Below are 17597 nucleotides of genomic sequence, written 5' to 3' on the forward strand. Positions count from 1 at the left end.
ACGAAGTCTGTAAATAACACTGAATACTGGCAACGTTATTTCGCTTACTATTTTGTATGGGTAAATTTGTGAATGCTGATCGGTCAGAGGGAAAGTTGCAGAGCTAGACAGACATAATTTTTGTGTAGAGGAAGTAATATGAATGTGGACATTCATAATGATAATGCAATTGTGCACTGACGATAATTCCACAACATTTTGACAGTACTAGGTTGCACAATGAATGCAACTGTCTTTCAATTACAGATGATTTCAACCTTCTACATAATTCATACAAATTATTTTTGCAGTGGATTGTTGACTTGTATGTAGGTGTTGCAGATATATGACTTCATTTCATAACACAAAATCAATCTGCTTTTAGATCAGGAATTTAAAATAACTTATGTGATCAACTACGGCTTAACCTCAATGATACTGTAAATATAGGAAGAGTTATTTTGGCTTCTTCATTTAATGGTTCGCCAAGAAATATGTACCAAAACTATTTGGGTGCAATGTCCATTGTTCAACAATTTGGGAAAACTTAATTATTTGTTACAATGACTTGCAATCAAAGTTGGCCAGAAACTATTAATGACATTGATCAGATGAATCTGCTAATTTCTGCCCAGAAATTATTGAGAGAGTAATCAATGCTAAATTAAAAGAATTCACTGATTCAGTACAACAAAAAATATTTTTGGTGAAGCTCAGTCAATCATTTAGACAAATGAATTTAAAAAAATGGTTGCCACATGCCTACATTTTACTCACTTCATGTGAAATTTATAAAATAGCAGACATTTATGATATAAAGTTGTATGTGCAGAAATTCAAGATATTCGAACACACACACCGAATACGAGGTGCGGCTAGAAAAAATCTGGACTGATGCTGGAAAAAACATTTATTTACAATTTCATGTTATCTCCTTCAATGTACTCTCCTCCTCGGTCTCTACACTGTTCCATACGAATTTTCCACTGTTCATAGCAATGCTGCAGATCATTTTCGGTAAGTCCATACATTACTTCCGTCGCTTTTTCTTTTACTGCTTCAACAGTCTCAAATCTAGTTCCTTTCAAAGCTGACTTGACTTTAGGGAAAAGAAAAAAGTTACAGGGGGCCAAATCAGGTGAGTAGGGTGGATGATCTAAGATGGGGATGTTGTGTTTTGCCAAAAACGTCTTCACTGACAACGCACTGTGAGCTGGGGCATTGTCTTGGTGAAGGATCCATGACTTTTTTCTCCACAAATCGTTCCGTTTTCTCCGTACTCGCTCACGTAGGGTAGCCAGGACGCTAATGTAGTAATGCTGATTTACTGTTTGTCCCTCTGGTACCCAATCCATGTGCACAATCCCTTTGATGTCAAAAAAAAAAAAAAAAAAAAAAAATCATCATTGCCTTGAATTTCGATTTTGACATTCGTGCTTTTTTTTGTCGTGGAGAACCAGGAGTTTTTCAATGCATCGATTGGCGTTTAGTTTCTGGATCGTAAGTAAAAAACCACGATTCATCGCAAGTAATAACATTTTGTATGAAGGTGGGATCACTTTCAATGTTTTCCAGGATGTCAGAACAAATCATTCTTCGGCGTTCCTTCTGTTCAATTGTGAGACACTTTGGAACCATTTTTGAACACACTTTGTTCATGTTGAAACTTTCATGAAGAATCTGCCTAACACTTTCCTTGTCAACTCCTGTTAACTCAGACACTGCTCTGATTGTTAAACGGCGATCTTGTCGAACAAGTTTACCGATTTTTTCAACGTTTGCATCAGTTTTTGCTGACAATGGTCTGCCAGTGCGAGTGTCATCACTGGTGTCTTCACGGCCATCTTTAAATCGTTTAAACCACTCAAACACTTGTGTTCGCGATGAACAATCATCGCCGTACACTTGTTGTAACATTACAAACGTTTCACTTGCAGATTTTCCTAGTTTGAAACAAAATTTGATGTTAACACGCTGTTCTTTCTGTACACTCAACATTTTCCGATGCACAGACAAAACGTCAACTACTTAAAACAGACGCCACGGGCAGACTGAGTGCAGGAGGCAGATGAAACTCGAGCAGTAGGCGGAGCGAGAGTCATGTGACAGGCCACGTGACTTTCAGCCTTATTGCATTCGTTTTATTGTTTCACCAGTACTAGTCCGGTTTTTTTCTAGCCACACCTCGTATGTCGTGAAACCCATGATGCATGGACCATGTGGTGCAGTTAATCAAAATTCTGTATGTATGAGAGCTGGCAAATTAAAAAAATCCTAAAGATTTCTGTAAAATCACATGAGTATCAGTTAACGGAGATCCATTGTATGGATGGCATGATAATGGTATTGGTGTTAATGTTTGAGGACAATCACTTGACAATCGTTACATTGTACTATATTTACTAGCTAAATTTGATTGCAGTGTGAATGTTGAAGATTGCATTACAGTTAAAAATGTTAAATACATTTATAAATACATCTATAAAGGACACAAAAGTGTAACTATAGAAGTAGGCAATGAAAGAATACGTGGGAATGAAGTAGTTCATATTGATGAAGCGAGCAGTTTTGTGAATGGCCATTGTGTCGGATCAAATGTGACTTTCCAATCCATTTTCAGTTGCACACTATTATGTTATTCATTTAACACAGACACGATATGTTTACTTCAGAATAAGACAAGAATGAGATGCAGTTGAAAACATGGAGAAAAAAAATTATCAGCATTCTTTGCATTAAATAAAATTGATCCATAGGTGAATGTCCACCTTAATAATAATAATAATAATAATAATAATAATAATAAAGGAAGATGAGAGTATATGTGGCAATAACATTATTACATGCAAGTATCTAGTGTCTCAAAGGGTTGTAGAACTTTTTCATTTACGTTTGGTGTCATTCCATGTTTGTGGTCCTAAATCATTTGAAGATGTCAGAACTTATAATGGAACTGTTTACAACACATTTACTCAAGCACATCATGCTCACTGTACTGCTTAAAATGACAATGAATGGCATACATGTTTAAATAAAGCAAAAGGATTCAATGAAGCATATGAATTTATTCTGTGTAATTTGTGCAATGAATGTACCCGGAGGATGCTTTAGCATAGTGGCTTTAATTTGTGAAGATTTCTTAAGAGAACACAATGAAGAAATTTCTTACAACAAAGCACTATTAGAACAGTATTAAGAAAACAATAGTTGCTACTCACCATACAGGGAGATGCTAAGCTGCAGATAGGCAAAACAAAAAAGGCTCTCAGAAAGTGAGCTTTCAGCCAACAAAACCTACGTTGAAGATAGACAACATACAAATGCAACTCATAGGTACACGATGCAATTCCTCCTCTCATTCAGCCCTACCAGCCACAATTTTTAGTACATTAGTCATGACACTCCTTATTACCACTGTACAAACATTTGTGACTACACAAATTATTTCCCATAATTGACCTTCTTTGGTCTTCATCAACTGAACTATTAGGTCACTGGATTAGTCAGCTATTTCATTAACATTATCAATTTAAACTTTCCTGTGAGGACAATGAGAGAAAAAATGACTTTTGCAAATGTTATGCAAAAACTAATTACGTGTACAATTCAATCTGAACTTAACCCTTACAAACACAGTAGTTTTGTTGCACGAAGGCCAGACAAACAAATCAATTTAATTGATAACTCTGTGCTGTTAAAATTCACAGAACTGTGAGGTAAAATTTTTACAAACATCAGTTGTTCAATCTGTAACTGCACGACCAAGCCGGTGGTGCAAGGGTCCAGCCAATGAAGACCAAAAGAGGTCGAATAGGGGGAATAATTCATGTAGTCATAAATTTTTGTACAGTGATTGGAGGGAGTGGCATGAACAACATATTAAAAATCCTGACTGGTGGTGAATGAGTGTGGGGTGAGGGATGCATTTGATGGTCACTTTATATATATAAAAACTCTAAAACAGTGACCTCTAGTGAAAGTGTATCCCAGTACAAAATTGAACTACATTAAATTTCATACAAAAAAGACCACATTAATTTTTTTCTCTAGGACTAATAATTTGCACGAAGAGAGTGAGAGAATACCGAAAACCTTGTGCTGTGTGTGATGATGGCCAAATGGAAGGTGGGTAGTTGGTGTTAGAAAATGTGTAGCAGCAGTGTGGATTCGCAGATTCACACAGCTGAAGAATATAAGTGTAAGTTATAAAATGAGTTCATTGTTTGTACTTTTAATGTATTATGTTTCCCCCTTTCAAGTCGATACCTCACTTACACTAGCTGGTATTAAGACAGCTCTGGACGAAAGTATGTCATTCAAAACAAGTAGCACAAATGAAAGAATTGATTAATGGTCACAGAAACAGGAGGAAACTCAGGAGTTACTAGACTATGGTTTGGAGTTTCTGTCAATTCTTGTGGTGGATTTATAACTGTATACCATGAAATCATATGAAATTCAACAGAAGGAAAGGGGTTGGCAGGTGAGAGAGATCAAACAAAATTTGTATATCTCACAATAATGCCCCACATTCTTGGTTGGTCCACACTCTGAGAGACATATCTCAGAGTGAGAAACTTAATCTCTAATTCAGTTGTCAGTTACTTGGTTCTGTGACAGCAAAATACTTTTCTTTTCTTTAGCGGACATTCTGGCAACAAAAATTAATAAGATATTTTCTTCTCTTTAGCTGGCAACAAAAATAAATTTGATAAAGAACATTATTTTGTAACTTACGTAAACAAGTCATTTTCCAAGATATCCAGCATAGCTTTCAGCTGACAGAAAATAAGTGCACGATGTTGATTAACCACAAGATCTGTGGCTGGTCCACCTGGTGCCAATCCTATTCCACAGTCCAACAACAATTGCCTGCAAACATGTTTTTTTAACTGTCACACATTTCTTTAAATATGATAGTCAATACTTTACTGTTGTAAACAATTTGTTGTTTCACATTATGTCTGCTTTTATATTATATGGCACATAGTAAATTTAACAATAAGAGATGAAATTTTAGCTTATGACTAGGGTTCGGATAAATATGTATTAAAAATGACAACATATGTGCATGGAATATGGGACTAAAAATATACAATATGGAGACGAAAAACTACTATTTTCAAATAAACCACACTTTATTATTCCAAAAACAAACAATTTTATACTTCTTTGGTCTCACTGGCATTATTTGTATTGTTACAATACACAATCACATGCTTTTTAAATTTTCAAAATTTAAACTATTTCTGTTTAAACGGAACACTGCTTTGTACTGATTGAAAGAACTCTCAATATCGCAGGATGCGATTGGCGCAAACTTAAATTTGCAAAATTCTGGAAGTGAGTGTGGGACTCAAGTACGTCATCTATTCTTCTGCCTGCAGATTAAAACCTTTATTTTTCTGAAGTACATAATTCAATTTTTGCTTTAGCAACTCAGCAATGGATTCTTCTGCTTCACTAATTTTTATTTTTGTGCCTTTGATAATCTTTACATTGTCTTTCAATGATGATGAAGGGTTTCCAAGTGCCTTAATCTGTGTTAAAAAAACAATAATTGCTTTTGGTGCACACCACATCACTCTGTAGAGTATCATTTTCAAACGGTTTTTTTTTGCACTCAAAATACTAGCAGACCCTTCTTCAAATTGAAAACTAGTTGTTTTAATGTCACTGAAATGCTCAATGCAATATTCAGCCACTTCTAGCCATGTACCTCGATGTATCAGTATTGGTTCCAGTGCCAAAATAATATCCGGATACATCTCTTGAAAATTTGTGATCCTACTGGGAGATTTCAAAAATATTCTTTTTAATGTTTGATATTAAACTTCAACATCTGTGTAATTTACCCTTATGCATTCAGCTAATCTATTTATTCTGTGTGCCAAACATGTTATTGGGATCAGTTTAGTATATAAAAATTTCAGGATATCTGCAACTTTTACCATATAAGGAGCATCATCAGTTACTAACAAGAAAAACCTGTTCGTATTTTATGCAATTAGGCCATAAAACACTCACAGCATCATTATAGAACTCTGTTGATGTTTGGTGGTTACATTTAGGAAGTTCTTCACAAGCCAACAGAAAGGACTTGGTCAATTTATCTTCAATTAGTCCTCCAATTACCATACTGCCAGTGCACTGCCATTGGGTGTCCATTGTCCCACTGATGGCGACCCATATAGGACCATCCTGAATTACATCTTGAATCGCTGCCAAATAATCCTCATAAACGCTGCTGACATATTTTTTCTAAGTATAGATTTGTCAGGAACATGCTTGCCTGAATATGTCTCCAGGAAGCCTTTAAACAATGCGTTATTTAATGTCCATGAAGGTATATCTGTGCTAATCATGGCTTAACACAAATCTTTCGACACGGTAGAACTTTGGGAGCCACTGGTTGTTACAGCAGAAAAAAAATTGTTGTTCGAATTTATTCTTCCTTGTAATATTTGTCTTATGTTTTGTGGTCGATATGTGCTGTGATATTAGAAACCGTTGCTCAGTCAACACAAATTTTCCATAAGTGCTACAAAACAGTACTTTACCATCTGCACCCAAGGAAAGATTGGTTTGAGAAATCTTCAATATATTTTTGCAATTAGAAACACAAGAGCTGCTTATCCTTCTTCATTTTTATGTATATATCAAAAACCACCCACCCACCCACACACACACACACACACACACACACACACACACTGAGAAACACAACTTTTATACTTGAAAGAACATAGATGAGTAAATAACACAATGACATATAGTGCAAACCTCGTAATTATCAACAGTGAATGACACAGGTGTGATGTTACACATACAGCTAGTGCACTACTTCTGAAGGTGCCCATAAGGTCCACTGAACAAAACACTTGAGTATAACAATGAGGAAATGTTTAATGCTGCAGTTTTATTGTTCTCATCATTGGCATGAATCAGCTTACTTGACTGTAAGGACTAATTGTTTTGCCTTCCACACGAAACACAACACAATGACGAAAAAGAAAATGTGGAGGAACAGACATCATGTAACATATCTACGACGAAGGTGGCATAATGAGGTACTGTCTGTAAACTTCTTAGAGCGCCCTTGCACCTCAGTTTCGACTGGTAGATTTCATGAACGTCGAAGGTACCGACAGCCTTTGCCATCAAAAGAAATTGCATTTTAGCTGCCTTAATTTAATATCATGTTTATCACTACAAACAAGTACCACATTTGATAATAGCATGTTCATGAATGTGCTTTCATGAACGCTTGTAACTTTGGAAAGACGTTTTCACTACGGGAGATAACTGGTAGGCAAGGATTATGCTGACAGCAGTGGACAACATGTCAAAAACTGCTCCCCCCTCCTCACGATTCCGAAGACATCATTTCAATACTCCACTCCCTGGAAGAGATTTTGCTTCTTTCCTTCTTCCCATAATCCCTGGGAAACAACACTAAAAGGCTTGCAGGCCATATGAAAGACTATGCTACTTCAGGTGGTGCTATCTGTGTTTTCAGCTTGTCCATTCTGAGGCCAGGAATCACACTTTGAAGTGCTGTTTAATGAATTTTTTAATGCTGTTACACTTGAAAAAGATCAGTTTTATACAACATGTATTGAAAATATGGATTTATGCAATTTTGATATAAAAATCTGGACTAAACTTTGAAATATGGGAAAAAATATACTAAACTTTGAAATTTGGAAAGTGAGAGTTACGTTTTCAGACTCCAAATGTCATGCTTTATGCAGAAAACTACAAAAAGAATGAAAACTACTGAAAGGAAAATATGTATTTGATATTAATCCAGGCCTTACTTATGGCATATGAAGAATTTAGCTCAATAGATATAATACTTTAATATCCTATTAACAAAAAGACAGAACAACTGCAATAACAGTTCTTTATGGGAGTATATCATTTACATTAGTTTTAAGCAAACACATGGTGCACAAATCTAGTACAAGAAGCGTTCAATAAGTAATGCAACACTTTTTTTTTTCTCCGCCAATTACACTTGAGATAAATGAGGAATTTATGTGGGACATTGTGGAATATTTCCTTTTTAGCCTCTATAGTTTCAAGAGGTTCTGATAGGTGACAGTGTTATATGCAATCAAAATGTAGCCTGTAACAGAAGTGGCGTTCCAAGCAGAGAGCTGTGGTTGAATTTTTTTGGCAGAAAACCATAGCATCACAGATAGTCACAGGCACCTGCAGATTATCTACAGGGACCCTGCACTGAACAAAAGCACAGTGAGTCATTGGACGAGATGTCTGTCATCATTGAAACAATGTTGTGCAAACCTGTCCGATCTGCCGTGAGCCGGTTGCACACAACTGTGACTCTTGCAGTGTTGGAACGTGCAGACACATTCATTCAAGTTCGACAGATCACAATTCTGGTACCGCGCGCCGCAGAATTTGAATCCGCGCCAGACGTCATGGATGTCGAAGACTCCTAGAGGTCTCTCCACCATCAAGCCGTCAGCTGTGGTGGCGCGTACCTCCTGGCCTGCTTTTAGAGGGTGCCACAGTAGAATATGTGGTTCCAGTGGCCAATAGCAGCACCCCCAACAGCATACTTAAGCGCCTGCCTCTCGCTCAGCCAGCTAGTCTAATCTTGCGTACATCTGTTGACACATCGCCTCACGTTAGACCGCTTACTTACTTGTTCTGTGTATGAGTGGACATGTTTGTTAGGTTGCCTTGTGACTCCATTGTTCTAACTTGTTGTTGTTCATTCTGTCCTTCATTGGTCGTGTCCGTCCTCTCCCATTGTGTTGTTGTTAGTGGGCCTCTCCGTGGGTCCCGCCGCGCTTTCCGTCTTTTCAACCCTGCGACTGTCCCGGTTGCAGTTACAACAACAATCAAACACCTCACTGCTCAACTGACATCTCTGTTGGTAGTGCTGACACATTCATCCACCAGTTGAGGTACTAAAAGATGAGTGCCTACTGCTTTCCTTGCTGCCTAACAGAAGACCATAGAGAGCAACGAAGGACCATCTGTGTGGAATTGCTTGCGTGAGGCTGATTGTGACAATTTTTTGTCAGACAACATTGTCACAGGTGATAAAACATAGGTTTATCACTTCAACTGAAAACAGAATGGCAATCCACAGACTGGTACCACACCACTCCTTTTCCGAAGAAAAAGTTCAAAGGTACATCCTCAGTCAGTTAAGACAAGGTGATGGTCTTCTGGAAGTCTGAAGGGGTTATTCTGTTTGATGTCCTCCGTCATGGTGCAACAATCAACTCTGAAGCGTATTGTGCTACCCTCAGGGAAAAGTGCAGAAACAACTTCAGTGTGTTTGTCATAACAAATTCAAACGAACTTCTCCTTCACCAAAACAATGGAAGGCCCCACACAAGTCTGTGCACCCGAGAGGAGATCACAAAACTACACCGGACTGTTCTCCCTCATTCACCCTACATCCCAGATCTTGCACCTTTCAACTTCCATCTGTCTGGCCCACTGAAGTATGGACTCTGCAACAAGCAGTGCATGGAAGATGGGGAGGTTACTGATGCAGCAAGATGGCTCTGATGTTTAACAGGCCCTTCCTTCAAGATGGCATAAGGCTGTTGCACTGAATGGAGATTATGTTGAAAAATAGTTTTGTAGCCAAAATTGTAGGAAATAATCTGGTGTATTGGGCTCATGAATAAAACCAACATGCTTTCAGAAAAAAAAAGGTGTTGTATTACTTATTGAACACCCCTCGTAGATAAAGGGGTAGACACAAAGTACATGGGATGTTGATGTGTGTGTTTGGTAAGCAGGGTAATCACAAAGTTGTATTAAGCAATTAATAATTCAATAACATCCCCCGCCCTCCAACCTCCATTTCATTTTCACTATGATCATAATTACCTTTTGCAGTCCAATGGGTTACCTGATTGAACTGTTTGTTTTCCTGCCATTCCTAGCAATTCGCAACATGCATCACTCCATTGCTCACTATGGAACACTCAATTATTGAAGCTGTTTTTGCATTTAAAAATCAATGTCTCGCTATACTAAGTCAAAGACGGCGAGACACACCTTTTTCAGACACATGGAAGGTTCTATTCAGAAGATCATATTTAGTTAAAAAAAAACACTCCAGGCCATTTTTACTCTTCTGTTTGTATCCTTTGTCGTCTTGTTGTCATCTTTGGGGAAGGGGGGGGGGGGGAGTTCTCTTCAGTGTTTTAGTTATAAGTATGGTTTTCAGCCCCACTTTTACACCAACTCTATTATTATCTCAAGCCAGGAGACGAACAACATACTTGCCAGTTGCAGTTTTGCAGGTAAAAGTGTACTGCTCTATCATCTGTTGGCAAAAGGCAACAGGGTGTTATCAGCTAATTGTAGGGATGTCTGTGCTAACACACTGTTAAGATCTTTGCAGGAAGTGAGCAACTTGGAAGAAATCAGGAAGTACAAATAGAAGGAATCAGTAAATAAAAACTGTCTTTGTGCCATTAACATGCATTCTGGATACATCTTTCCAGTTTGAGGATTTGAAGTTTCTCTAGGGTGGCAAAGTGCAATTTTGGTTATACAGAATCCTTTTGTCCAACACTCATTTCAATTGTGTATTCCTCACTGCCCTGATGAAGACTAATTTCTTCACAATACTAACACTGAATGAATCAGTTTCTTATCTCTTCACAGCTGTTAGTACAGATTTTGTCAGAACATAGTCAAAAAATATTAAGACAATTGAGTAATCACAAGCAAAGTGAAAATTCAAAATCATTAGCTTGTTCTATATCAGCTCTGCTCATAACTCGCAAGTGTTTTATTGTGATGCACATGAACATGTCTAAGACCCATATTATACTGTCAAAGCTCTTCAACAAATATTTTATAAAAGTTAGGACTGAGCTCTAACTTTATAAAAGAAATCTGATAAATTTCTCTGACAATTTAGTATATGCCTAAAGCCAGTTTGTTCCTATGTAATTAATACATGTACAACAAAAGTGGAGAATAATAAAATTAAGTCAAATATTATATGTGACAGTAGGTCTCAGACACATATGGCAAAATAGCTTTCTGCTCCAGCGATCTATCACTAGTAGTAATAATATGATGATATGATACCCAAAAAGGGCAGCTTTTACTGTAATTAGAGCTTCCTGGACATAACATGTCACACAAGTTCAGAATGTTACTCATCATCCTTTACGATTACTTGTCTCATTTGCACCATAAAGCACTTTCAGACTTTGTAACATCATGTTTTCAAGTATTTGCCTTAACAAATAGTTAACAGTAGAAACAAATTATACCTTGCTTTCAGAACTTTATGTTCTTTTGTTAGGGGAAGAGAGACATAGATTGGGGAATGTCAGAAGGGAGAGGTAAGCCACTTGGACCCCACGTGATAGATGGTAAACAACATGTGGTTTTATATGTTACTCTGCCTTTTATGTTGTACAGTTTATTAGTGGTGGGGCTGGAGTAAGTGGTGGTGGGTTGGTACATGTGACAGGTTTTACAGTGGGAATTATTGTAGGGGTAAGGACTTAAGTGAACAATGACCTGAGAATCTCACAATTTCACAAGTATGTTACGGAGACTAGGAAGGCAAGGAAGATAACAGTGCACAGTGTGGGAAGAATATCGAAAGATATTCTCATTTCAGGGCTAGAGTGGAAAACAAACAAGGTTTTAGAGAGACTTTCTGATGGGCTTGGGAGAAATAGTGTTCAAGGGTTGAAAGATCGTATGTATGTGGGATGTTGGGTTTCTCAACTTTTAAATATTTCTTCTGACTTGTACTAGGAATTTCACCACCTCAAGGAAAGTACTGGTTAACCATTGAGTGTACTTGTATATTACAGTTTTCTCTATTGAATTTTAAATTTGATGCAAATCATGTTTTTTACTAAGTGATGCACTCGTTCACATATAACATAATTGGATGGCCAAAAAATTCTGTCACCAAGTGGTGGCAGGAGAACACAAATATAAAGGTAATAAAATTTACAAGCTTTCGGAACCAGTGACACCTTCTTCTGATAGAAGGTTTGAAGGGGAAGGAAAAGGGGTGAAGGAAATGGACTGGTGAGGCTTAGGGAATGGGGGGAGTTCGGAAAAGTCATCCCGAACCATGGGTCAGGGGAGACTTACCCTGACCTAGGGTTCTGTGAATCTTTCCTTCTCATCCCGTCCAGTCAGTCTCCCCTGCTCTGGGGTCCTGGGTGACTTATCTGAACTCTCCCCATTCCCTAAACCTCACCAGTCCTTTTCCTTCACCCGTCTTCATTCCTTTTCAGCACTTCTGCCAGAAGAAGGAGACACTGGCTCCAAAAGTTTGCAACTTTAAATACATATTTGGGGACATGGAGAATACACAAGTACAATGTTAGTACAATATTTGGACGTCTCCGGGTGACAGTGTTAACACCAGCCAATCATTCCACTCTACAAGTTTTCATCAGGATTAGCCAAAAGGCACTCTTCATAGTCTAACCTAATGGTCATTTCAGTATACATGGAATGATTGTTGACAGTCAAAAATAACCTGCATAATTTGTGCAAAAGCAACGAATGTGACTGACTATGCACATGGATCATCAATTAAGATGATGATGAGATTATCTTCACAGATATCTACATCATCCAGTAACTTCTGAGCATAAATCATCAAATGACGAGCTTTCCCTCATGCCATCCAACAACTTTCAAAAAAGGAAATTGTTCATTTTGATAGCTGATTTCAACAGTCATAAGCACATTTAGGGTTATGCTCAAGATGGCAAAAAACGAGAATTCTATTAGATCATAGTTAATGAACTGCCTCTCATCCAGATTACAGCGCTTCCTACTTCCTATGATACTAAGTGGTGGTAATGTGGATTTACCCAAGAAATTCTGTCTATGAGTCTCTGACTGGCGCAGTACTGCACAAAAGTGGAATGCATGCATTTTCCAAACAAACAGTACTGACTGATGATTGTCAGCTTTATCTGGCATAGGAGGTTCTTTTCACATGAAGATACAATTTTAGGACAGCAGACTAGTTTACATTTTCTACTTCATTAAAAGAGAAGGTAAGTGCAGTTGAACAAATTTCTGAAGAATATTCTGGGTTGCACTAAGTATTCATTCTTTCTCCTCCTATGTGAAGAAGAAAAGGGTACTACTGATGACAGAATTGGACATGATTATGAGTAGTGAGCAAGCATGGAGGTTGTACTGACTGAATCTATTAGCTACGAACTTGAAGTTTTGTCATAAAACGTCCGCAAGGAAGAAAGGCATCTGTGAGATCTCAGCAATGATTTTTCCCAAACAAATTCATAGTCTAACTTTGAGAATAAGTGGACTGCTCATCAGTTCTTGTCAAAAGTAAAGTATCTATGACTATCAAAGTACAGAAGAAATGATTAAGCACTGTGCCCATGAAATTAATTATTTTTGTTATTCCTGTGCAAGTGTAAGGTGGGAAAAACATCTAACCATAATGAGCTAAGAATGCAACTGGTTGTCAAGAGCTGGCTTTTCCAGCTGAACAACTCTGTTGATACTTCCAGAATATCTTAAATATATGAGAAATCCAAGCTCATAGCTATTCCGAGGCCAGACAAGACATAAGGGACCTAAAACTAGACAGCCTGACTTCCCTGTTGTGTCATGTATTTTCAAAATTGTTGTACAGGTTATTACTACAGATACTGATGAAGAACCATCCATTTCTTATCACCAGCAAGAAGTTGGTTTCAAAAAAGAAAAGAGCTGTACCTTCAAGACACTACATGACTCATCGCGTAGAAAATGGATTACAGTGAAGGAAGACTACAGGAACATTGTTTACAGATATCTCAGCTGCTTATATTACACTGAATCATTGCATTCTACTGAGATAGGCCTACGACATCACACAGGGCTTCGATCTCTCCTAGACCACTAATGAAACTTCTCAAGACAAAAAGACTCTTACAGGGTTCTACAACAAAGGAGCACATAGAGGTGGGGGGAGGGGGGGGGGACAATGGGTGGTTCCCCAGGGAAATGAAATGTGCTAGTACCAATTGTACAGAATACAAATACAGTCTCTACCTGAAGAAACTCTTATTACAGGACGCAGAAGTACTGAGTGAGAACTGCCAAAATCACTAGATTCGTGTTTTGCCTGCTATAGGGGGAAAAAACATCTGAAACCTTTCAAGGACACAAGAACAAGAAGATGACAAAGAGCTTGTGAATTACCTGAGACACTGCACAGCTCCCACATGGCTTGGTGTCACTTTGTACCTAGTGCTAACCTTTAATAAAACTTTGAGTCAAAACCAAACAGAAAGTGGATGTAAAAAGCAAGATAGTATAGAATACTACAGCAACAATTTTAGGAATGCAAATATACACAGTAAAAACTTCTGAATTAGCACTATGCTACCTCAAGGCAGAATATACTTGCATCATGTATCAGACTGACACTCTTCAATTATAGATGTAGGACTTAACGAAATATGTTAGGGGTTATCTTGAACCCATGTCCGAAGAAACTGTACTGCCTTGCCAGAATAGTGTGCGTGCGCGCGCATGTAAAGAAAAGGCCTAAGCTCTATCATCTACAGCTCATCCTCTATTCAGACATTGTTAAGCATAACAACTACTGAAGTCAAGGAGAGCAATTGAGGTGTTAATACGATCAGTTAAGTGAGCAAGATTAAAGGATTGGCATGTCACGAGTGAGTACTCTAAAGACTGCCCAGTACCAGAGGAAAGACTACCACTAGCCCACACATAAGACCAGGCTGCTTGAAAGTAACTTAATGCTCTACAATGTTGTGTCACACAGTGCACATTCATCATGCAAAGATGAAATTACACAGGTTCAATGTGCAACCACTGTGTTAAACAGACAGTATGCTGAAAATGCGCACCTACATGTATGCCAACAAAATGGCCAATGCACTTACTGTGGTGAAACATTGCCCAGGAAAAATATGATTCCAAGTCAGTTTATATATTTTCGTAATAAAGTATTACTTCATTAATATATTATGCTGTACTGTCCATACTTTCTATATATGTGCTTCTGACTTGAGAAATAAATATACCTGGTTTCCATCTCATATGATGGCCATTATGTGAGCTCTTGAGTGAATGGTTATTTCACTGTTCTGCACACATTAGGGGACTTGGTAAAGCAAGATTTAAAGATTTAAAATCTTGGCTTACAAAAATAAAATAAATAAATTTCAATGACAATGTCCAAAGCGCAAAATTTTAAGGAACTAGTATTAGAATTTCTTTCATATAATTTTTTTGACAAGTATATTACACAAAAACATTTCAAACTAAACAAAATCAGAACAACCAACTTACTTTAGAGCAGGGAGTTTACAAGCATGTTGTATGTCAGCCATATTTGTGTTGTTCTGTTTCAGACGACTGCTTATTTTCTCAAATTGTGGATGCTGAGATGTGAGTACCAGCTTGGGATGATTACAAACATTCTGCAGATACCGAAGAGCCTGAAATTGTACATGTTATATCAAAATAAAATCATGAGTGAAAGGATATATGCAATCATGATGTGACTCCCTATATTTTGTGTAAAAGTAGTTTATATTTTCCCTTGGTATTAAATTGACGTCTTTGATGCCTTTCTCTGCGATATGCACCAACACAACATTTCTCCTGAATTTACACTATTTTAACACATTTTTTGAAACAATTCTCTTTTATAGAAATTATAGGAGTGTGTTACCATAAAGAATAGCTAAATAAAATGGCACTCTTCCTCCATTGCTCTGCTTTGTTTATAATCACATGGTATGCAAATCAACAATCTACTAAAACATTTCACTTCTTGTTGTATAACAATGCTGTTTCCTACTGATTAGGTTGGTGATATAACATTACAAAACTATCCTACTAAATTACTGCAGCTACAAAGGCTATAAAAGTAAAGTACATCCTGGACAGATTATTCAACAAATCATTTCCAGTTTTCATCCATATACACAATCTCTAGAGTGTACAGTTACCAGTTAACATTTTAAGCACAACAATAGTCACAGAGGAGAATTTAGTAAATTTACTGACATTTTAAAAATACAAAATTGTTGAGGCTTTCGTGGCCACTTGTTGACAAACTGCCTATTGGCTTCTGTCTCGGGTTCTTCGGCCGACGTTCATCTAATGATTTTTCTGACGTTTCGCCAGCACGAGTGGCTGGCATTGTCAAAGCTTCACCCTCCATTGCCGGTGGTGAACTGGAGCCGAGCTCGCGGGCGCAGGCTATATGTACCTGGCGCGCCAACGTCCGAGGGCTTCTCCGCGGTCATTTCCGGTGCGGTTCTCCTCTTGCTACCTGCGACGGTCGTTCGCTGCAGTACGGGAAGCCAGGATCCGTTGACCTTAAGGCTTTCCTCTTTCTTGTTTAAACTGTTCGCATGTTTTTGTATTTCTACAGCTTCTCTGAACAAGCGCGTGTGATAGTGCTTCTCTACAGCCAGAACTTCCGTGTCGGCGAATTTTATTACATGGTCGGTCTCATTCAGTGCGTGCTCTGCCACGGCCGATTTCTCCACCTGCCCCAACCTGCAATGTCGCTTATGCTCTTTGATCCTGGTGTTAATCGATCGTCCAGTCATTCCGACATAAACTTTTCCGCATGTGCATGGTATGCGGTATATTCCCGACATTGCAAGTGGGTCTCTTTTCTCCTTCGCCAATCTAAGACACTCTTTGATCTTCCTTGTCGGTTTGAAAATCGTCTTTACGCCATGTTTGCGCAATATACGGCCGATTCTGTCCGTCACTCTGGGAATGTATGGCAGAAAGGCCGTACCCGACAATTCTTTTTCCGGTTCCTTACTTCGCCGAGGGTTGGGCTACCGTCGCAGGTAGCAAGAGGAGAACCGCACCGGAAATGACCGCGGAGAAGCCCTCGGACGTTGGCGCGCCAGGTACATATAGCCTGCGCCCGCGAGCTCGGCTCCAGTTCACCACCGGCAATGGAGGGTGAAGCTTTGACAATGCCAGCCACTCGTGCTGGCGAAACGTCAGAAAAATCATTAGATGAACGTCGGCCGAAGAACCCGAGACAGAAGCCAATAGGCAGTTTGTCATTTTAAAAATAGCAAAAGATTTATAACAAGAATATTAACACTGGTGAAACACATTCAGTATCAGGACATTTTCCAAGTGTTATACTAAAAACAGTCAATTTATCAACATCCTGTTAACTGCTAATTTTTATTTGTTAACTAATCTCAACAAATCATCCACTGTTTTAGTATCATTTTCTTCAATTATTACCTTCTGCTGAAAGAATTATGGTGCCATAAATAAGTTTCAACGATAATCACATAATTCAAGGCACTAATTTTGAAAAAAATCATATTATAGGAAAAATTCTCACAAAATATATTATTCCAAGGATGGCAATTCAATATATTCGTGATTTGATTCACAACAGTTATGACACAGAATCTTTGTTTCATCGGGTTGGTTATGAGACAGTTCCATTAAGCAAAACTACATTGCTCACTGCAATATCGTGTCTCTTTGCAATAAGTTTTTCCAAAATTTTTTTTCTTTTTTTTTCCCCACCCAACAATCAATATGAGCAGAAATTAAAAACAAGTGTGAAGTAGTTT

At 38.0% G+C, this 17597-nt stretch overlaps 1 protein-coding gene across 1 annotated transcript in view; it reads right to left on the reverse strand.

Moving 5' to 3' along the window:
• LOC126236674 (TATA-binding protein-associated factor 172) overlaps positions 1-17597 on the reverse strand; it is a 320919-nt gene that overhangs the window by 66841 nt on the left and 236481 nt on the right. The window contains exons 31-32 of the mRNA XM_049946158.1: positions 15316-15464; positions 4717-4851 (exon numbers count right to left, since the gene is read on the reverse strand). Of these exons, the coding sequence (XP_049802115.1) occupies positions 4717-4851; positions 15316-15464 (284 nt within the window). The remainder of the gene's footprint in view (positions 1-4716; positions 4852-15315; positions 15465-17597) is intronic.

The sequence above is a fragment of the Schistocerca nitens genome, chromosome 2 (assembly GCF_023898315.1).
Source record: "Schistocerca nitens isolate TAMUIC-IGC-003100 chromosome 2, iqSchNite1.1, whole genome shotgun sequence".
NCBI classification, from domain to species: Eukaryota; Metazoa; Arthropoda; class Insecta; order Orthoptera; family Acrididae; genus Schistocerca; species Schistocerca nitens.